This window comes from Heptranchias perlo, chromosome 5 (genome assembly GCF_035084215.1).
Source record: "Heptranchias perlo isolate sHepPer1 chromosome 5, sHepPer1.hap1, whole genome shotgun sequence".
Taxonomy (NCBI): Eukaryota; Metazoa; Chordata; class Chondrichthyes; order Hexanchiformes; family Hexanchidae; genus Heptranchias; species Heptranchias perlo.
Genome location: NC_090329.1, coordinates 110,993,402 through 111,017,480, shown reverse-complemented (window position 1 = coordinate 111,017,480; position 24,079 = coordinate 110,993,402). Strand labels below are relative to the sequence as shown.

The 24,079-nt window shown below is 42.2% G+C and overlaps 1 protein-coding gene across 3 annotated transcripts in view; it reads right to left on the bottom strand.

Moving 5' to 3' along the window:
* afg1lb (AFG1 like ATPase b) overlaps positions 1-24,079 on the bottom strand; it is a 156,641-nt gene that overhangs the window by 53,423 nt on the left and 79,139 nt on the right. For all 3 annotated transcript variants that reach the window (XM_067984995.1, XM_067984994.1, XM_067984993.1), the window contains exon 8: positions 5,827-5,909. In XM_067984995.1, coding sequence (XP_067841096.1) covers positions 5,827-5,909 — 83 coding nt within the window. The remainder of the gene's footprint in view (positions 1-5,826; positions 5,910-24,079) is intronic.

The following is a 24,079-nucleotide window of genomic DNA, read 5'->3' as shown; positions in this document are numbered from 1 at the left end:
AAATTGCTTTATTTCCTTTGTAATTAAAGAAGCAGACCGTGACTTTTGATCCCATGTTTAAAGTGGCTCATTTCAACAACTGCGTGACTGATGGGAAATCGTTAACGATGTTTGAATATTCACAGATACAACATGTTATTTTCCTGCCGACTGGATTGTGAGAATTGTGTTGAGCTTCACATTTGAATAATAGATATCATTCATATTTTATTATGCAACACTTGTCCATTACATATTTGAATTGCAACTTCATTAAGTTACTCTGTAAATCAGTTATGAAAAAGAAATTAAAGGATTAAAGGATGAGGTTGCCTCACTTCATCAGTTCTGATGATCTCTTATTTTAGCAAATGGAAAGCTCACTTTCAAATCGGTAACTAAGGCCATGTATTAGGCTTTGTCTGCTCTTCCTACTTTTGGTATCCACTTAACTGTTGAATTCATTTTTACCAGTAACCAAAAAAAATTTTTCAAAATCACAAAGACTACTATAGTCCTACAGAAAAAGTGCTAACTAAAAAGTGCTAAAGGGTAACTGACCCATTATGAACATTTCTCGATATATGTATTTTTATGTTTCAATCACACCGTATTCAGCAAATCTCTCCACTTCATATTTCACTTTTAGTTGCAAAATAAATATATTAGGTGTTTTAGCCACTAAAATTGGATCCACGTTTCATGGATGCATTTTACAGACGACACAAAACTTGGAAGGGTAGTAAACAGTGAGGAGGATAGTGATAGACTTCAAGAGGACATAGACAGGATGGTGGCATGGGCGGACACGTGGCAGATGAAATTTAACACCGAGAAATGCGAAGTGATACATATCGGTAGGAAGAACGAGGAGAGGCAATATAAACTAGAGGGCACAATTCTAAAAGGGGTACAGGAACAGAGAGATCTGGGGGTATATATGCACAAATCATTGAAGGTGACAGGGCAGGTTGAGAAAGCGGTTTAAAGAAACATACGGGATCCAGGGCTTTATAAATAGAGGCATAGAGTACAAAAGTATGGAAGTCAAGATGAACCTTTATAAAACATTGCTTCGGCCACAACTGGAGTATTGTGTCCAGTTCTAGGCACCGCACTTTAGGAAAGATGTGAAGGCCTTCGGGAGGGTGCAGAAGAGATTTACTAGAATGATTCCAAGGATGAGGGGCTTTAGTTACATGGATAGACTGGAGAAGCTGAGGTTGTACTCTTTGGAATAAGGATGGCTACAAGGAGATTTAATAGAGGTATTCAAAATCATGAAGGGTGTAGACGGAGTAGATAGAGAGAAACTGTTCCCCATTGGCAGAAGGGTCAAGAACCAGAGGACACAGATTTAAGGTGATTGGCAAAAGAACCAAAGGTGACACGAGGAGAAACTTTTTTACACAGCCAGTGGTTAGGATCTGGAATGCACTGCCCGAGGGGGTGGTGGAGGCAGATTCAATCATAGCCTTCAAAAGGGAACTGGATAAGTACTTGAAAGGAAAAAAATTGCAGGGCTACGGGGATAGGGCGGGGGAGTGGGACTAGCTGGATTGCTCTTGCATAGAGCCAGCGAAGGGCCTCCTACTGTGCTGTAACCTTTCTATGATACATACCAGTCATTCCAAAATCATTCACGGCATAACAAAAAACTACGTAAAAGTCAATAAATAGGTTACATAAAAAGTTACTCTGAAACATGGTCAGAACGTGCAAGTGCAGGAAAGAGTCAGAGACAGCAGTGTTTCGAGGAATGGTGCCACAGCCCACTGTGCGATTCACACTGACAGCACATGTATCACGCATCTATTGTTGTCCACTTATCAATCGGGGAACACTTCAGCAGTCATGGACATTCATCCACCGACCTTCGGGTAAGCGTACTCCAAGGCGGCCTTCGAGACACACGACAACGCAAAATCGTCGAGCAGAAATTGATAGCCAAGTTCCGCACCCATGAGGACGGCCTCAACCGGGATCTTGGGTTCATGTCACGCTACACGTTACCCCACCAGCGAACAAATGTTATCTGTTTTTAATATAACAGGTCAGTTGCTGTCTTTTCTATGTTTCTACCTCTCTATCTCTGTTTTTTTTTGTTTGTTGTTTTTTTTGGTGATTTGTATATTCTGAGACCTGGCAGGTAACACCTGTCTGTCTGCACACTGATTGCCTTGGCAACGGGCAGTTGAAAAAACTGTCTGTAATCACCAAGCATTGTTCTGTGAATTATAAATGCGATTTCATTTCGAGGATTTCATTTTCACATCGTTCACCTGACGAAGGAGGAAGCCTCCGAAAGCTTGTGAATTTAAAATAAAATTGCTGGACTATAACTTGGTGTTGTAAAATTGTTCACACTAACATACAGACAACATGTCTGGCCCACTACAACTGCACCTGTACAACAATGATTTTGATGCTATCCATGTTGGTGTGATGCAGCAGTTTGGTGCACATCTCTCTATCTTACCCTTAATTTTTTTTAAAAAAAGATCACCTACGCCTTTGGTGGAGTGTCTCCAGCTACTTCCCATACCAGTAGTAAAGAATGCAGGGTTCTCAGCTTTATAAAGGAATAATGAGCACAAATGCATTGTACACTCGAAGGTTGTCTCTAGCTTCAGGTGGTTCCTATATACAATGATACAGGTGGCTGTATTCCGCATTTGCCTTTTTCAGTTCCTGCTACAACTGCATATTGCAAATAAGGATGCTGCTTAAACACTTAAAACTATCCATGGCATTTAGTTTTGTGCCCCCATCTTAATATTGGGCTCATTGTGCCAGGTCAATGTTACAGGCTACTACATTGGTTTGGGTCTTTTTCAAGCTAATAATGAACACATAATACAAGGCTAACATAGCAAACCAATTAATAAAATGTTATAGATCTTCTTCAGAATGGGTGAGTATAGTTCAATTATTAGCAAATAAAAGTTCAGAAATGGCAAGTTATCTTATCTTAGTTTAGGCCCTTAGTTTGCTGAAGTTGAAAAAGTTACCATCTGCTGCATGTAGATATTCTTGTTCAAATCTGTTGCAGCACAGACAAGCATAGCTGCTAGCAGAAATCTTAAAATGGCATGGGGCCTTGCTTCACACCATTTGTCTTGGGGAATGCACTATATCATTAAAACATACAAATTACAACTTAGGAGGAAGCCATTTGGGCCATTAGACCGGTGTTGGTGTCAGCTCTTCAACTGATGCTACCTACTCGAATTCCATTTTCTTGTCCTTTCCCCATATTCATTTATATTTTAGCTTTTCAAAAGCTTATGCAATTCCCTTCTAATAGATAATGTAGCGTCTGTCTTTGAGTAAGCCATTCCATTTTCTAATAAATCTGTTGAAAAAATTCTTCCTACCTCCCCCTTCATTCTTCCAGTGATAATGCTTAGTCTACGTCCCCTTATTATTAGTTCACCAATCAGCGGAAACAATCTTCCACTATTTATCCTCTCAAAATCTTCCATTAGATTTCCCCTTTAACTTCTGTGTTCCAATGCGGGGGGGGGAAACAAATTTTTGAGCTTCAGAACTACAACCGCTCACTCCTGATATTTCTCTAGTGAATTTCAGCGTACCCTTTCCATGACGCTAATATAAATTCCTAGAATAGGATGAAGGCAATATTCCGATTGTAGCTTAGTCAATGTCTTGTACAAATTCAATATAATTTCTTTTCTTTTATATTTGATGTCCCTTTGCAATAAAAGACAGAATTCCATTTGTCTCTTTCATGGACTTTTCTACCTGTACTCCCAACTTTAAAATTCTATGTATTTGCACCCATAGATTTCTCTCTGTTCCTCTACTTTTAAGAATCTTACCATTTAAAGTTTTTATATTTCCTTTCACTGTTAACTTTCTCAAATTTCTTACTTCACATTCCTTTGCATTGAACTGTATTGCCATTTATCTGTCCATTTCGCGAACCCACCTATGTCCTCACAGTTTCCTGTGCTCCTTAATTTGGTATCAGAAAACTTCAACATCATTCTTCTTGTGCCCATGTCCAAATCATTTTACAAAATGAGAGATTCCAGCACAGATCCCCAGGGTGCATTGGTACCTACATCGTACCAATCAAAAAAAAAGCATCCATTTCCCTGTACTCTTTGCTTTCTACCCCACAAATGTCTCCTTATCTGTGCATCTATATTCTCTTCAGCGCCATGTCTCTTCGCCTCATACGCTACCTGATCAAACATCTTCTGAAAATCCATATATACACTCACCTCATTCCTTTTACCTGCATCAGCTTGACTCAGTGCTAGCACTCTCTTCTTTGAGTTCAAAACCCACTTCAGGACCTGAGCACGTAATCTAGGCTAACACTTCATTGCAGCACTGAAGGAGAGCTCCATTGTCGGAAGTTGCCCTCTTTCGATGAGACGTCAAACCACTTTGCCGGTTCAGGCGAATGCAAAAGATCCTACGACACTTTTTAAAAAGAGGAGCATGGAATGTTCCTGGTGTCCTGGCAACATTCTTGTCTCAATCAACATCACTAAAGCAGATTAATTGGTCATACATCTCATTGGGGGACCTTGCTGTGTGCATATTGGCTGCCATGCTTGCTACAACATAGTGACTGCAATTTTTTAAAAAGTAATTCATTGTCGGGCTTTGGGACGGCCAGAGGATATGAAAGGCGCCATATAAATGCAAGTTTTCTTTACCTATAAACTGTTGTTTCCTTAAACAAAAAAAAACATTAGTCAAGCATGACCTGCCTTTTAGAAATCCTCAATAAGCCCATGGCTTTATAAATGTTCACTAGTTTCATCCCATCCCAAATGGGCTCTAGCAATTTACCCACAACAGAGGCAAACTGGCCTAAAATTCCCTCATTTATCATTTTACTCTTCATTGAACAGGGATTTAGCATTTGCCACCCTCCAGTCCTTTGCCACTATACCATGTCCAATGATTTTTTGAAAGATTATGGTTAGTACTTCCATTAGCTCATTCCATCCTCTTTCATATGCATATCATCTGTGCCTGGTGACCTTCCTACTTTTAGTCCCATTAATCTTTTAATAGTTTCCTTTTGGATGCATCACCATCAGCAAATACTGCACACATCAAAATTTGCTCCGTCCTTTTTTGCTGTACCAAGGCCTTCATGATGCCTGTAAACACTAAGTATAAGGACTGCCATCATTTGAGGCACCAATTCTGCATTTGACGTTCAAGCTGATGGTAAAAGGATCATTTTGAATGCTCAGGTCATGCAATTAATTAAAGAGAAGATTACAGAAAAAATATAGCTTATGAATGGTAAAGGATAAGTCTACTTATAGAAACACAGTGAATCTGTTGAGAGAGAAACAGTTCTGCAAACAGTCAAGCTTATAAGATTATTACAGATTCACAAAATTATTATTTGGTCACTCCAGCTATGCTTATTATACAAGCGGGAATCAGTGTTGGACAGAAAAAATGAGAATACAGTGGAACTCCATTATCCACACTCCAATTAAACCCTTTCCTGATTATCCACCAGGATTTTCATATGACTAAGCCCTGCACCACATTTTGAAACTCCATAATGCTTCTTTAAATTGTATTTCACCTCGTATTTTGGGGCAAATAAAATGACAAGTTTCCTTTGTTAGCTGTATTGTGATCGTCTCCATTGCTGTTCTGAGATATTGCTCTACCGTATTCACAGTAGCAGAAGTTGAGGACACTTAATTATCTGCCAATTTTTATTGTCCACTCCAAGAGGTCGGGGGGGGGGGGTCTTTGGCATTCTGGTGGATAATCATTGTCCACTGTACTACCACTTTTCCACACAATAGACCACCTTAACTTTTTTTTTAAGCTTACAGATAATAAAGCTTCCCTGCTCCAGGAAGGGCTCTTTTCCTGTAGTCAATTCCAGAATTCAGTTGGATGGCATCACAATACTCCTGCAAAAAAAAGAAAAACCAATACAACCAAATCAAAAATGTAGTGCTGTTCTGCCTCTTTCCAAAGACATGATAGATTACATTGAGGACATGTGATAAAACTGAAGTAGGATCTCTGTTTGCTCCCTGGGCATGCCATTAATTTGCCTAGATGTCTGGACCAGTGAAGTACTTTCTCTGGAACATAGGCTTACTTATGAATGTAGTCTGAAGCACAGGAGCCAAACACAACTAAAGAAAAAGAAGTAAATAAACCCAAAAAGTGTAACATTGCTCTCCCCATGTGACCCTTATCATTAAGCATCAAGTAGGAAAAGATACAAAACCAGAACAATGAAAATTCCTTACAACTGAGTTTTAATTAAAATCCTCAAAAAAAAAGCTCTTGACTCAAGTCTACATAAGATTACCAGTGAAATAGGCTACCAATTTTAATGATCTATTATCAGTTCTCAAAAACAACATTTTGTTTGTGCATGATAAATCTTAGGGTGCCAGCCTTGGCTCAGCGGTCGCAATCTCACCACTGAGTTAGAAGATTGTGGGTTCAAGTCTCACACCAGAGACTTGAGCACATAATCCAGGTTCACACTTCAGTGCAGTACTGAGGGAGTACTGCATTGTCGGAGGTGCTGCCTTTCAGATGAGGCCTTAAACCGAGGCCCCGTCTGCCCTCTCAGATGGACGCAAAAGATCCCATGGCACTATTCAAAGAAGAGCAGGGGAGTTATTGAAGTGTCCTGGCCAATATTTATTCCTCAAAAAACATTGCTAAAACAGATTATCTGGTCATGTTATCATTGGTTATGATCTTCCAAAATTCCATAGATTCTAGAACGGTCCCAGCAAATGTAACCCCGCTAATCAAGAAAGAAGGGAGAGAGAAAACAGGAAACTACCGGCCAGTTAGCCTGACATCAGTCGTTGGGAAAGTAATAACAGGGCACTTAGAACATCATAATATGATTAGGCAGAGTCAACATATTTTTATGAAAGGGAAATCGTGTTTGACAAATCTATTCGAGTTTTTTGAGGATGTAACTAGCAGGGTAGATAAAGGGGAACCAGTGGATGTAGTATATTTGGATTTTCAAAAGGCATTCAGTAAGGTGCCACATAAAAGATAAGGGCTCACGGGGTTGGGGGTAACATATTAGCATGGATAGAGGATTGGTTAATGGATAGAAAACAGAGAGTAATGATAAACGGGTCATTTTCAGGTTGGTGGGCTGCAACTACTGGGGTACCGCAAGGATTGGTGCTTGGGCCTCAACTATTTACAATCTATATTAATGACTTGGATGAAGGGACCGAGTGTAATGTATCCAAGTTTGCTGACGATACAAAGCTAGGTGGGAAAGAAAGCAGTGAGGAGGACACAAAGGGCTCAATTTTCCAGTGAAGTAGTGGGTGCGTTGGGGGTGGGGGAGCTCCAGAAATCCCGAGCGGGTTCGGAACCCGGCTCCAACCCGCAGACTTCCGGGTTCCCCATTGACAAGTCTGGGAGCGCATGCGCCTCCCGAATGCGGAAGTCCCACCGGCAATTAAAGCCGGCGCGATGATAGTTAAGACACTTATTTAGATACTTAAAGCACTTAATTTTGTCCACATTAAGGCAGGGGTCCAATTTTGAAACATCCTCAGCGTTTTTCCCATGCTGTGGGAAACACTCCATGTTCTACCAGACGTGTTTCAGCCAGCAGCCAGTGGGACATTCAAATGCTTGTTTGAGAGATGGGGAGAAAAGGTGAGTTCTTGCTGCAGGCACGCAGTTCTTTCACACAAACCTTTGGCTGCAAGATCTTTGTGTTTTCACTGAAAATTCTTACTTTCCACTCACAATCCTTCTGGTCACATATATTTAACAACTTTTCAGACCCCCCTCAAATTCACACCATCAGGATGGGGGGAGCGCCATGGCTGCATTCACCACTACATCCGAGGACGAGCAACACCGCCAGCCTCGCCAGGCACGGTGTGCACCTCCGCCACTTGGAGCTCCACAACGCAGTGCTGCACCACAGGCACCTGCACAAGAGCACAGAGGGCAACAGCAGAGAGGGGTGCTGCTTGAGGAGGGCCCATCCACATCTGCCACCCACATCGAGGAGGAGGAACCTATGCGCAGAGCAGCGGCTCACCTGGCTGCTCGTGAGGCCAGGGAGTTACTGATATGTGAACAGTTCTCCTAACATCAGAAAGTGTGAAGAGTTCAGTCGTCACACCACCTAGAAAGAACAGCACCCACACCAGGCCGCCCACCCCTCCCTGCACAAAACAGTCCTGCAATTACACATACACCCACTGTAAAGTGACCCAATGAGTGGCATCAAGTGTCGCCGTTCATGGTGAACCTCATGAAAGGGCCCTATCAAAAAAGCCAGTCAAGAATGGGCAAGACGTGGCAGCTGTGGTGACAATCATAAAATTTAATGTCACTTTAACAAAAACTAAATATAAATGAAAAACATGTCAGTCTGTCAAACAACCTTGTCCATACCCTTCGTGCTCACAAAACCTTCGCCTTTCTCTTCCGACTACTTCTACGTGTTGCATCCCCTGTGGCTGCAGCAGAGGTAGTGGCTGGTTGCTCATGTTCATCCCCTGACTGCTTAGATGCTTTGGGCCCATGCCTTTGGGCTTTGGAGCCCGTGAGGGCCCCTCCAAAGACTGCTCTACCTGCACCTGTGCAGGGGCAGACTCGGCCACCTGGAGAGGAGGCAGCATTGCGGGTACTGGTTGAGAAGGGGGCAACGGGTGAGACATGGGAGCACTTTAAGTGGCGTCCCCACTTCCATGTCCCCTTTCATCACCATCCCTCTCCTGGACCAGGCCCACATCACTCCTACCACCCTGCTGGAGAACAGTTTGGAGAACATGTATGATGCCTTGGAAGCCCAGTTGTAAAGTTTCTGTCTGCCTGTTTAAGGCGGCAGAATGTTGCTCACCCTGAGTCCGAACAGCCGTCGTCAGGGCCTGAATAGACTCATTTGTGAGCCGTGCTTGAAGCTCAACAGAGGCTAGCCTTCTCTCCATTGCAGACATTCCCGCACTTATCTGTGATACTATCTCAGAGAGTTGCTCACATCCCTGTGACAGTATCTCAGAGATTCCCTCCCGTACCTGTGCCACCATTCCACTCATGCAGGAGTTGGACTCCTCCATCCTTTGAGCTATTATAGAGAGTGCGCACGACACCTGCTCCAGCACCTCGCCAATGTGCTGCTGTCCCTCGATCATTCTCATTTTAAAGGTTAGCCCCCAGGGTTTCGCATCTGCGTCCAGCTGAGCAGAGCCTGGAGACGAGTGCTCCCACCGACGCGGACACTCCGCAGCTGCCCGTCACCAGTGTCTGCTTGTGCTCACATGTGTGTGGTAACTCACCAGGTGCCAACCCAACTAACAGAGGACTAGGACCCACCGAGGTGTGAATACCTGTGCTGGTGGATGGCTCGCTAAGTTGTGACGGTGCACCCTCAGAGGCCGGCAGGTCCTCTGGGGAATCACCCTCTGCTGTCACAGCGGTCGCTGAAGGCCCTGTAAGAGAACAGAAGGCAATACTAAGCATCATCACAGGTGTGTCATGTTGCGATGAGCATACTGAGGTGCTGAAGATGGCAAGGAATGTTATCATCAATTCATTTTGTGTGAAATAAATGTTAAAGTTGTGTCACCAGACGTTAGTCGGATGCCAGTCTCGGCATGCCCGACGGACAGGCACTTGAAGGTTCGACTGAGCTCCAGTGCCTCCTGCTCCGCGTCTGTGAGGACGACAATTTGTTGCAGCCCCGCTTTGGTCCTTGCCCTCTCCCGTGCATTTTGCGCTCTCTTCTCCTAGAAGGGGAGAAAGAACAGACGTGTGAGTGTGTGATGGTGAAGTGGCCAACCAATGAATGCATTGCTTTGGGTGAGGCTGACCGTGAAAGAGGTGCATCAGAGGGTGAGTATGAGACAGAGACATGACATTGGATGAGGATTGAGTTGAGTGGCAGTGGTGGGGTGACTAATGGGGAGGTGAGTAAGTGCTGAGGAAGTGCAGGTAAGTTGAGGATGAGCATTAAGTGGGTGTGAGGAGTGATGTGATAGAGTAGTGTTGGCAGTGCAGAAGGAGATGTGGGGTGGGGGCGATGACGTGGAAGACGGAATGTAGGAGAATCAGTAAGTGTACTCACTTTGGCTGACCTAGTTAGGTCATTGAAGCACTTCCTGCACTGGATCCATGAGCACGAGATGTTGCTGCTGCTGGTGACCTCCTCTGCTACCTCGAGCCAGGCCTTCTTGGTGGCAGAGGCAGGCCACCTCCTCCCGTCCGCTGGATAAAACAGATCCCCCCCTCCCCCTCACCCCATTCATTAACACCTGGAGTGAGGCATCATTGAATCTTGAAGCAGCCTTGCCCCTGTGTGCTGCTCCACTGTGATGTGTGGGTGTTTGCTCCAGGAAAAGCCACTGGAGCAACGGCCTTTTAAATAGAGCTCCTCCAGCTGACAGCCTATGATGCGGGTGCGTAGTCCGCCCGCTGCGAAGCTTTCGGACGGCAAAGCCGGAAGCCACGTTTAGTGGCACCAACTGAATTGCGATCACGTGGGAAACAGACATTTTCTATTGGTCGGGTTACCCGCCTGCCCATTCACTCCCCCCCCACTGCCATCCTGCCTCCACTCTAATATCGGGGCCAAAGAATCTGCAAAGGGATATAGACAGGTTAAATGAGTGGGCAAGAAGGTGGCAGATGAAGTATATGCGGTGAAATGTGAGGTTATTCACTTTGGCAGGAAGAATAGAAAAACAGAATATTTTTTAAATGGTGAGAAACTATTAAATGTTGGTGTTCAGAGAGACTTGGGCGTCCTGGTGCAAGAAGCACAAAAAGTTAGCATGCAGGTACAGCAGGCAATTAGGAAAGCAAATGGCATGTTGGCCTTTCTGCAAGGGGGTTGGAGTACAAGAGTAAGGGAGTCTTAATGCAAGTGTACAGGGCTTTGGTGAGACCTCAGCTGTAGTACTGTGTACAGTTTTGGTCTCCTTATTTAAGGATATACTTGCCTTAAGGGGGGTGCAATGAAGGTTCACTAGATTAATTCCTGGGATGAGAGGATTGTCCTATGAGGAGAGGTTGAGTAGAATGGACCTATACTCTCTGGAATTTAGAAGAATGAGAGGTGATCTCATTGAAATGTACAAGATTCTGAGGGGGTTTGACAGGGTAGATGCTGAGAAGATATTTCCCCTGGCTGGTGAGTCCAGAAGAAGAGGGCATAGTCGCAGGATAAGGGGTCGGCCATTTAAGACCGAGATGAGGAGGAAGTTCTTCACTCAGAGGGTGATGAAGCTTTCGAATTCTCTACCCCAGAGGGCTGTGGATACTGAGTCGTTGAGTATATTCAAGGCTGAGATCGATAGATTTTTGGAGTCTAGGGGAATCAAGGAATATGGGGATTGGGCAGGAAAGTGGAGTTGAGGTCGAAGATCAGCCATGATCTGACTGAATGGCGGAGCAGGCTCAAGGGGCCGTATGGCCGACTCCTGCTCCGATTTCTTATGTTCTTATTGCTGTTTGTGGAACCTTGCTGTGTGCAAATTGGCTGCAGTGTTTCCTTGCATTACAACAGTAAAGACATTTCAAAATGATTTAATTGGCTGTGAAGTGCTTTAAGACGTCCTGAGGTTGTGAAGGGTGCTATATAAATATACGTTCTTTCCTTTTATAAATAAAATTGATTCATGTTACGTCCACTTTCAATTTGGCAAGAAAAGCATGTGTTTACATCAGGAATTGCTTTCGAGAACTCATCTTTATCGATGGAAACTGCAAAGTATTTCCTTTGAAGTGTGGAAACTAATAGTGATTTTCTAAAACCTCTAGCAAAACTTGTTAGATGGTTAGGGGTTACGGATGTCATTCAGACTTCAGCACCATTAACAGAGTCTCACAGTGGAATTATAATCATAAATTTAATCCCACAGAAATGTTTTTAGGGGAAAGCAGAACCTGGTCTGATCAGTATCGCTGTGAATAATAAATTCAAAGGTGAGCCATTTGAACTGGATTTTGTCATTTCTTCAAGGTCATATGGGAACAATACTTGGGAGTGTGTGGAAGCACCTTTATCATTATCTGCCATTGTTAGGAAAGAAAATACATTCTCCATTATACCATCAATAAGCTGAGCAAAGAGCAGCATGCTTACAGGATGCCACTGCCAGCATTAAAGTGTTCGGATGCATTCAAGTATGAGGCTTGCCAAGCAGCATGTTGGAGAATGCCGATTCCTACTCAACACAATGGTAACCAAATAGGAATATATCTACCATATACATTGCCATACTGGACCTTTTCCAGCCAAGAGACCTAACATAATGGGTCTCCCCATAGCTACATTTTTATTGACACAAATGGAATACATTTCCTTCAGGAAGTGATATTCTTAATAATTTTTCAATCTTCTTTCTGGGGAAGGAGGGGTGGGGGGAGGGGGAGAAGGGGATAATTTGCATAAAGTAGTGCCCCAAGAGTTTTTTCTTTGGAAGTTTGATTGAAATCCAATAAAATGTTTCTCAAATTAACAAAGTGGTATCTCACTGTCCATAGATGTAGCCAAGCACACCTTCACATCCAACTCCCAGCACAACCACTTGCAAAAGGAATCCAGTGCCTGATGGCAGAATTAAGACTAAATTATATTTATAGGTCTCTCAACTTGATCTGTTGTACTGCAGTATTATGGTTTATAAAAGATACTGTGGTTTGATTCCCGTCTTTCATTTACTCTCTCTTTCTCTATAATTGGAAATAATTGTCCTGAATTACTTTTATTCACCCTGTCAGAGTTCTTGACAGGCATTATAGTGATTTTCAATGATGTAATCTTTCATCTCTGATGTATCTTTGCAACCCATTGAGGCTCTAGATCGTGGAAGTTGCTGTGCTGCTAAAGGACAAAAGGTTAGGCATACGTGCAAAAGCAATAAAGAGAACTAAGCTGCAGTTTGCACGGCATGAATGAGGAACTTTCTGGTGATGTTATGAGCAATATAAAGCAAGTTCTGAAAACTTCTGGCATGTATCACAAAACCTTTGCACCTTGCTGACCACTTACAGCTTTCCAGGTTAGTGCATTAGATGGAATTCTCATCAGACTCCTTCATAACTATGAAAATTTCAATGTTTGAACGATTTTTTTTTGTCCAATTGTAACAGTTCGTAACAGAAATCAGGCCCATTTTGGGCTTCTCATAGCTTTAATTCGTGGACCACCTAGGTTTCCAGCAGAGAGCTCTTTTCTGGCGTAGGGAAGAGACCAAACACAGGCAAATCACGAATCAGAGTCTAACGCCAGAAGCGACTGTAAAGAAGGCCCAGCTATTCTATTGAGAGGGTGTTAAAACTATGCAGGAAAGAAACTCAGCATTCTCACAGGAAAACATTTTTGGGGTAGCAGTAGGGGACCCATTTACACAGGCAGTGTCATTTTCAACCACTCGCAAGCGGTCAACATTAGCAGTCTGCCTAATGAGGAAAGGTTAGCCAAACTGCCAAATTTGTGTTCTTGTATACCAATTGGGTAACAAAATGCGATGACTGGCAGCCTAAGGGTTAACAATCGTAGCTGATGATAGTCAGCAATATACAGCAACGTTTCTGACCAGCAATGATTAATAATACCAGAAGTAGTGCTGCAACAAGTTCCACCCTTCAATAGTATCAACCCTTGTCCTAATCAGCCTTTAAAATTTAGGTTGTTAAGAACGGATTCTTTGAATCATTCATAATTGCATGGTGAAGTGCTCAAAACGCTGCAGAATAAATGAAGATTGCCAAGTCAACTACTGGAACCCTGCATGAGACATGAATACATATAATCCCATTTAAGTGAGGCACTGCAATGCTTTGTCAGAACTCCCGCTCTCTCTTTGTTTTGGGATACAAAATCCCCCCACAGACCAGTTACAAGTTACAGCACTATACCAGAAAGCCATAATATGATGAGTTTGAGGTGGGTTCACTTTAATAAGTAGGCTGTGCAGTCTAGGTTTTTTTAAAGATATACTGCAATATTCTATTAAGGTTTCTCAAAAATCACGGAATTTTACAACACAGAGGGAAGTCATTTGGCCCATTATGCCTTCAGAGGCTCTCTGAAACTGCATTTAGTCCCATTCTCCTGCTATTTCAAATTATAATTTTTCAAATATTTATGCATTTTCTTTGTGCAAGCAAATTAATTTCAAGATTCTTATCCTCATCTTCTGCTTCCAACATTTTTTCCGGTGAGGCATTCCACATCTTAACAACTCTCGGTTACAAAAAAACAAAAAATCTCCTAACCTCTCCCTTTGGTGATTATCTTAAATGTATGCACTCCAGTTACCAACTCACCAACCAGTGGAAATAGTTCTTCCCTATTCACTTCAGCAAAACTCCTCAATTCTGAACACCTCCATCAGATCTCCCCTCTATTCTATTTTCAGCAGTGACCAAAATAAAGGAAATAAATAGTCTGCTAAGAAGTGTTGTTTTTAAATTATTGCTCACTTTTTTGTTTTAATACTGGCTTACAATGGAGAAAGAATGTTCTGGATCTAGTCACCTCAAAATTTAGCTACTTTACACGTAGTAAAATGGAAAGTTGCTATGTACAGTTTTCCGATTCTCCCCACATATTTTCAACCTTTCCCAGACTATTTGTCACTGTGCACCCATAGTCAGTGACAACAGGCAAGTTTCAAATGGAATGTTAATTTTAGTTCCCCTAAAATATAAGTCCTTGTTCATGTGAGTTAGCTTCACCTACAGTACTGACCAAATTGAGTTAACGAAGGCCAACAACTTGCATTTACATAGCACTCCTCACATGAAAAACATCCAAGTGCTCAACAAGATCAAAAAGATGGGAAAAGAGCAGCAAAACACATCAGAGGTGGTGGTGATCAACAGGACTGTCAAAGAGAAATAATTTTTTTGAAGCTTTTGGTGTAGGTAGGGAGAGAGGTAGTGAGGCAAAACATTTTTTTTCCAGACAAATTGCAACACTCAGGGAGATAGTGGTTGAAGGATCAATCTCTGATGGTGAAGGAGTGCAAGCAGGAAACATGTTATAATCCAGAATCAGAGCAGCAGAGGCTGCAGACTGGTCAAATATTGATGAGTGAACTTTAAAAGGGATTTGAAGATGAGGATAAGAATCTTGAAATTAATTTGCTGCAGCACAGGAAGCCAGTGCTGGGCTTGCAGGACTTCTGTGTGGGAAAGTTCTGGATTAGTTAAAGGTTGTGAAGAATGGAGAAAGGGATGCTGGGAAAGAAAACTTCAGAGAAGTCAATCCTAGAAGCAATCTGCGCGTAGAATTGGGTTTAGCATTGGTAGGGGGAGAGAGTGGGCATAAGACAGGAATGTTCCACAGGTACAAGAATGCGACCTTGGTGACATTAGATTTAGGATAGACGATTCAGCTCAGGATCGCGTTAGGTGCATATGACCTAAGGGGGCAGCTAGGGACACTGATGGAAGTGTGGCCATAGGCATCGCTTTTATATTGGCAACGAAGAGTTGAAAGAACTTATGAACGATGCAGGACTTGCGGTTGAACAAGCAAAGTGCAGCATCAGCCTTGGATTCAGTGATAGAAGGGAACAGATTCAACTGGGTGTCAGCACACGTGTGGAGGCTGACCCCAGCCATTGGATGATGTCACCAAAATGTAGCACATAGGTAATGATTGAGGGTCACGGTTGAAATACTGAAATACACCTCAGCTGACCGTGAGAGCAAAAATCACTGCAGGAGATATAGTGACTCCACTAGGGCAGATATGGGTGAAACCATGCAAGACCTTTCTGTTTGAGGCAAGTGCTTATAGCACTGAGCTTTTGCGATACCTTCTAATCACATCGTTTAAAAGAAAGCAATTAAATAACATTTTTTTTTATTTGTTAATTCCTTCTCAAATCTGGATGCTGCTGTTTGGTTAGTTATTTTCGATTTTCACCCTTTTTACTTTGTAGAGTCCTGTGCCATGCAGTTTCCTCAGCTAAAACGGCTGATAATCAGTGGGAAATGTTTAAAGAAACATTTAATGTGATACAGAATCTGTTTATACCCGAGGGGCAAGAACTCTACTTGCCAAAAAAAACAGCCATGGACAACTAAAGAGGTAAGGGACAGTATAAGACATAAGGAAAGGGCACACAAAAAGGCAAAAAATGGCACAGATCCTGGCAAATGGGAAAGATACAAAGATCAACAAAGGGTCGCAAAACAGATAGTAAGAGCTACAAAAAGAGAGTATGAAAAGAAACTTGCAAGTGATATCAAAACCAATACGAAGAACTTTTAGTTACATTAGGAAAAAGAGGGTGGTCAGGAGCAGTGTTGGCCCCTTAAAAACTGAAAGTGGGGATATTGTCATTGACAATAGGGAAATGGCGGACATGTTGAACGATTACTTTGCGTCAGTATTATTGACCGGAAGTCACCGGTTAACGGTTTGGGCTTAGTACACAGAGGAAGAGGCAATTCTCTCTTAATTCCCGATTTGCTTTATTAACGTTATTGGATCATGTACATACCGTTTATACGTCTAGTTAGATATAGGCATGCAGTTTACCGCAGGTTATACAGTTTTATACTCAAACTAGAATTTAAACGCACACCCACTAGGTTTCCCTGACTAACACTCCCTGAGTGGTCACAGAATAGAAAGGATATTATACTACCCGGAAAGGAGAGATAATGCTGGCCAGGCAATTCGCTCTCTCACTCTCGACGTCGTCTCTATATCCCTGACGTAGGGACCCTACTTCCATGATGGTTAGTCTCCCTCAAAAACACACACTCGCTCTCTGGCACCAAGCCTGCAATTCTTCAGTTTTATTTTGAAGTCTGTCTTTTTGAATGATGCTGTCTTCTCCGATTGGCTCAAAGTTGCTGGAGTGGTCAATGTCATCCCCTGATTGGCTCTGCTCCAAGGGGTTAGGTAGCATCACCTCAATACTCCTTTTCTAAATAAGGCCTGGTGTCTCATCAAAGCTCCTTTGTCCCTCTAAGAAGCGGAACAAATTCAAACCGGTTCTGGCCAGTTCAGACCAGTGAACGAACTCCAGGTCACCTCAGTTCAAAAGTCAGTGTCTTTGTTATCACTTCGAATTAAGCTCAGTAGTTTTCTGCAGCCCCTGGCCAACAGTATTTACAGTCGAAAAAGAGGATAGCATGCCGGAAATCCCAAGAAAACTAATATTGAATCGGGAACAGGGACTCAGTAAAATTAACATAAGTGAAGCAACAGTAATGAAGAAAATAACAGCACTAAAGAGTGACAAATCCCCAGGACCAGATGGTTTCCATCCCAGGGTTTTAAAGGAAGTTGGTGAGCACATTGCAGATGCCCTAACTATAATTTTCAAAGTTCTCTAGATTCAGGAACTGTCCCTCTGGATTGGAAAATTGCACGTCACTCTGCTTTTTAAAAAAGGAGAGAGAGGGAAACCAGGGAATTATAGACCAGTTAGCCTAACATCTGTTGTGGGGAAAATGCTGGAGTCTATAATTAAGAATAGGGTGACTGAACACCTCGAGAATTTTCAGTTAATCAGAGAGAGCAAGCATGGATTTGTGAAAGGTAGGTCGTGCCTGACAAACCTGATTGAATTTTATGAAGAGGTGACTAAAGTAGTGGACAGGGGAATGTCAATGGATGTTATTTATATGGACTTCCAGAAGGCATTTGATAAGGTCCCACATAAGAAACTGTTAGCTAAGATAGAAGCCCATGGAATCGAGGGAAAAGTACGGACTTGGTTAGGAAGTTGGCTGAGCGAAAGGCGACAGAGAGTAGGGATAATGGGTAGGTACTCACATTGGCAGGATGTGACTTGGGGCCTCAATTATTCACAATATTTATTAACGACTTAGATGAAGGCATAGAAAGTCTCATATCTAAGTTTGCCGATGACACAAAGATTGGTGGCATTGTAAGCAGTGTAGATGAAAACATAAAATTACAAAGCAATATTGATAGATTAGGTGAATGGGCAAAACTGTGGCAAATGGAATTCAATGTAGACAAATGTGAGGTCATCCATTTTGGATCAAAAAAGGATAAAACAGAGTACTTTCTAAATGGTAAAAAGTTAAAAACAGTGGATGTCCAAAGGGACTTAGGCGTTCAGGTACATAGATCATTGAAGTGTCATGAACAGGTGCAGAAAATAATCAATACGGCTAAGGGAATGCTGGCCTTTATATCTAGAAGACTAGAGTACAAGGGGGCAGAAGTTATGCTGCAGCTATACAAAACCCTGGTTAGACCGCACCTGGAGCTCTGTGAGCAGTTCTGGGCACCGCACCTTCGGAAGGACATATTGGCCTTGGAGGGAGTGCAGCGTAGGTTTACTAGAATGATACCCGGACTTCAAGGGTTATGTTACGAGGAGAGATTACACAAATTGGGGTTGTATTCTCTGGAGTTTCAAAGGTTAAGGGGTGATCTGATCGAAGTTTATAAGATATTAAGGGGAACGGATAGGGTGGAAAGAGAGAAACTATTTCCGCTGGTTGGGGATTCTAGGAGTAGGGGACACAGTCTAAAAAATTAGAGCCAGACCTTTCAGGAGCGAGATTAGAAAACATTTCTACACACAAAGCGGGGTAGAAGTTTGGAACTCTCTTCTGAAAACGGCAATTGATACTAGCTCAATTGCTAAATTTAAATCTGAGATAGATAGCTTTTTGGCAATCAAAGGTATCAAGGGATATGGGTCAAAGGCAGGTATATGGAGTTAGATCACAGATCAGCCATGATCTTATCAAATGGTGGAGCAGGCACGAGGGGCTGAACGGCCTACTCCTGTTCCTATGTAATAGTATTGGGTGTGATAGAGACCAGTCTCTCGGCTTCTGCCAGTGCAATTTTATAGTCAGTTATGAGGAAATGCTTTAAGCATGACCTGGGAGACAAGCCATCTGATCTTGCTTCTCTCCTTTCCTCCTTCTAGGTACGTTTCCTACATTACAATGGTGACTACACCTCAAAAGTACTTGGTTGGCTGTAAAGCGGTTTTGGGACGTCCTGAGGTTGTAAAAGGCACTATATAAATGCAAGTCTTTCTTAAGCAACACACCTCCACTCAGTACCTTTCCATAATGGCATCTCAGAGATTAATAACTCTCCATGTGGGATTTCACAAGCACAAACCTGTGGCCCATTACTTCAACATAGTGTAATTGCGCTGCCTCTCTGGATTTCATTAATGTTGTTGTAATCTGTGAGTTTCCCATTTGGGGTCAAGTTGGGTACTATCTGCTGATCAGTGCTCATTTGAGACTCAGTTCTGATATTCTCACAATAAAAAAAACTAAACCACGGTGAAGAGAGAGGGAAACGAGAGAGGGAGATACGGAGCGAAGGATTTTACATTTCATTTAAAGGGACATTGATCGCCTATGTGCCTCACCCTCACCTTAATTTTCCCTTTCATTTCCATACCTTTTCTGCTGTTAGACTGTTCTTGATTAGTGATTATTGATATTTTGTTTCCTTTGCTTTCTTCAGTTCAAGATATTTAACATCTAGTAACCTCTCGTACATCCAGAGATATACCCCTCAGATGGCATTTTCACAGCCTCTTCATTTTCAATAGTGCCCAGCAACGATTTTAACTGTTATGCTAATCCAGTTGCTTTGTATTTTAATCTTCTCTCACTCCCTATTTTCACATACAACAAGGCAAGGAAGAAATAGCAATGTCAAGTAATACTTTGGAATTTTTGTGGTGCTTTATCGGTCGTGTTGTTGAAGTGCTAAAGGGATATATGCTCCAATCAGGTTTCTGCCCCTGCCACAACACCAAAATAGCCTTAGCCATAGCCATAATTTACATTCTCTGTAACTGTGACCATGCTACATTTTCCCTCCTCGTCCTCTCTGCGGCCTTAGACACAGTTAACCACACCATCTCTCTCCATTGTTTCTCCTCTGTTCTTCAACTCTGTGGGATTGCCCTCGCTTGGTTCCACTCTTGCGTGTCCAATCGTAGCTACAGCAACTCCAGCAATGGCTTCTCGTGTCACTGGTTCCACGCCCCTCCCCAGCCACTGTCTCCGACTGAACCAGACTGATCACAACCTCAGCGCAATACTCAACCCAGAGCTGTGCTTCTGACCCCATATCCTCTCCATCACTACGATCACCAACTTCCACCTCTGTTACATCGTCTATGCCCCTACCAACTCATCTGCCGCTGAAACCCTCATCCACGCCTTTGTCACCTCCAGACTTGACTACTCCAGTGCTCCCCTGGCTGGCATCCCATCCACTGTAGACTTTAGGTCATCTGAATCGCTGCTACATGTATCCTATCCTATACCAAACCCCACTAACCCAGCACCCTGCCCTTGCTGACCTACATTGGCTCCCTGTCTCCCAAACCTCAAATTTAGAATTCCCATGCCCATGTTTAAATCCCCTTATAGACTCGTCTCTGTAACCTCCTCCAGCCCTACAACCACCCCCCTAGAATTCTATGTTCCTCTGACTTCAGCCTCTTGTGCATCCTCCAACTTCCTTCGTCCCACGACTCGCAGCTATTCCTTCAGCCGCCTTTGCCCCACACTCTAGAATTCCCTCTATACCCGTCTCTGCCTCTCCACCTTTAAGACCATCCATAAAATCCATCTCCCTCAATATCACCTTCTTTGGCTTGGTGGCCATTTTTTTGATTATGCCTCTGTAAAGTGCTTTGGGATTTTTTTTGTAGGTTAAAGGCACTATATAAATGCAACTTATTGTTGCTTTGTTCATTTAAACGACCAAATATGAAGCAGTTACATACTAAGCAGTGGACCCACTGGAACTGTGGCCCACACGTGGCAGATGACCTTTGCCGGCCTTGGACTAGAACTCAAGATCTTACAAGGGGAGGAAGAGAGCATTTGACAGTCATACCTTGCAATGCAATGCATTATTGTGCCCCCTTTTCCATGTGAGTCACTAGAAATTATTGTAATATCGGGCACCACGAGCCCATGTGACAGGAATGTAGAAGCAGAACATTTACTGTTACATATTAAAGAGACAAATCTCTTACAAACCTCAGTTAATTTTAAATCATTGCAACTCCAGTAATTAGACAACACCAGAATATGGATTAAGCTGAATATGGATTATTCCTGGCAGTTCTACTCGCTGAAAGAAAAATTTAATACATGCTCCAGTATGGCTGCAACCCATACTTCTTTCATTCATTTCTTCAATTCTTCAGTTTAAGATAAATTTGAGCTTTATAATCTGGAAAGGAGGCAACCGAGAGGTGACTGTTTAGAGGTAAACTTAGAATATTACTTCAAATTAAATTGTGAGAGTAGGATATGGGGACACCAACTCAAACTAAGAAGACAGTAAATTTAGGACTGATGCCAAGAAATTCTTTACACAGAGTGATCAGACTTCTCGGAAGATTAGTGGAAGTCAAAACCCAGGAATCTTTTAAGAAACAATTGGATGCTGAAATGGGGCTGGGGGTGGTGTTCAGATAATCCTGGGCGGATGAAGATGGGCCAAATGACCTCCTTCATCCATAAATATCTTGTGATAAGTACTACAGACGTGTCAGCAACTGTTAAAATAGTGCACAAAAGAATTTTGTGTTGTCAGAGGAAATTAAACCCCATTTGGGGAAATATTTCCTCTGCACGCTAGGTGCAGTGAAATCATAAACCAACATCAAAAGCTACATGCACAGAGCTGACACAATCAGCTTGGTCCAGTACTGAACTTGTTATTTCACTCTAGCTTGATTTAATGTCTTTACCCTCGATGCTTTTTAGCCTCCCTATATAACCATTTATTTGGATATTTGCAGTATGTTGATTATAGATTGGAGCACTCTATAATAAATCCAAATAAAAGACCATGGGCGATCAACAATGAAGAAACCTTTTCAAGATAAACAAGATAATCAAATTGTAATGTTCAGGCATGTTATCCCTGAAGCTCTTTAAATTTTAATATCTAGCTGAAAATTTGGAACACAAAACGTTCTGGAGCTCTTGTAACAAACCTTTATTCCTCTGTACTTGCAAGGCAAAACATGAACAGAAACAGCAGGAAATTAGTAAAACCAGGGGAAGAATTAATAGTTCTCAGTTGCTATGTTTGCACAAGGAACCAATTCTAATCAGTGCTGGAACAACCTTCCATACTCATTTTCCCTTTATACTCAGTGATCGCACAGGAAGAAGAAAAAATAGCAGCATGATGTGCAAATAAACTGATTCACTCTGTTTTAAAAATCACCATTTCGACAGTGAGAATCCCCACTGCCGCCGCCTCCCCCACCCCCCACTCGCGTCCACCGACAAAAAAGGAACAGGTTTCCACCTGTGGAGAGTATTCTTATTTTCTTTTTAAAGTCAGATTTAGATGCCATATTGCTACATGCAAGGCACAGCTTGTAAAAAGTCAAGTTAAAACACTTTCCCACCTACAGACTAGACTTTACCTTGCGCCTGAATCACTTTTAAGACAAGGGTTCAATTTTTTGATCTGTTATTGTTCGATCCAGAGGGAGAAACTAGAGATAACTAACTCCTTCAGCCGTGTTGAGGTCTACTCCTCATTACCAACAGCTGAAAACTTTTGATGCTTTTTGTTTGAAAAGAATCAACCAACCTCAAAGCACTTGGTCTAAAGCAAATAGGGGGCTGTAGTCCATTCACCATTTCTGTGTTACAGCTATTATGCAAAAAGTATAAAACACTGCCTTTATGCTGCCAAGCTACAACTACTCTTCTTACATCAAAGCATTTTAACCACAAGGGTTTTTTCTTCCAAATTTATTCATTCCCAAAACAGAAGACAACGATTCATACACCCTAATTACATCTAATTATCAATTCCTTTTTCTGTGACCAACTTCAGCCAGAGCTATTTATTACTTGCATTTCTCACACCCTCCCCCATGCCTTTTGCAAGACAGCTAACATAATGGCAAATTCTTTGGAGGACAATTATTATTTCTTTTATGACCCGTTATAAAGGTTCTACCTGCATTAAATAATTATTCTATTATTAGTTTCAACAGAAAATGCATGTTAAATATGGGGTCCTCCTGGTTAATTTGACAGTTCCCCACAGTGTTGCTGCTTAGAGGCAGTGGAAAGGACCTCTCCTGTGGGGCTTCTCCTCATGCTTTCTTTTCATGATCTAAATGAGACGTTTATTGGATTAGGGTTCTTCTCTGCAGACCTCCGAGGTGGCCTATAACAAAGAATTTTAAAATCCCAATGACTATACTAATTGCCCTGGGATTAAAAACAGAAAACTTGATTCGGCATTACATCAGTACACCAAAAACAGAGGAAATTTATTAGTTCCATTATGGGCCCTGATCCTTTCAACTAGAGTGGGAGCTAGTGGGGCAAGGCAAGGCTATAGTTAGACCTTCATTAGAAACTTAAACAATAGACAATTGACATGGGCCTAATTATGTGATGCCAAATAAACCTAACTACTTTTGAAGTGAGGAGAAAAGGCGTAATCTTAAAAATTTGGAGACAAAAATAGGTGGCAAAGATTCAGAGTTTGTCAAAAAATGATGAACAGCTAAGAATTAAAATGAGTCACTGGCAGACTCTGCACTGCAAAGTCAATTGATAAGCAAATACATCGGCAACGGATTAACCCCAGTACTCAGCTCAGGTGACAGCCGCACAGGGGTCACAGTACTGACCTCACAGGTTGGTCTTTGGGTCATTGTAGCTTATAGAAGGCTGTTGTAGTGTCAAAGTATTATAAGGCTGCAATCTGACAACTCAATTTAAGCTTCCAGGCAGATGACTCTAAGAGGATAGTTAATTGTTCATGCTGTACTATTCACTAGTGGAAAGATGCTTGTTAATAGAACAGAGATGTCCAAGTCACAAATTACCAAGAAGCATCAATCTACTGGACACGGGACAATAAAATAAAAAAGCTTACCAAAAAAAAGTGTTCATTAGCTATGTACTATGTGATCAGAATGCCTCTTCATGTCTATTGGAAACGACCTTTTACAAAATTACATGTTTTAAAAGCTCAACAGTGACAACAGAGGTCACTGTTCTGTTATACAAAGCAAGAAAAGATTTACTAGAATGGTTCCAGGGATGAGGGACTTCAGTTATGTGGACAGAC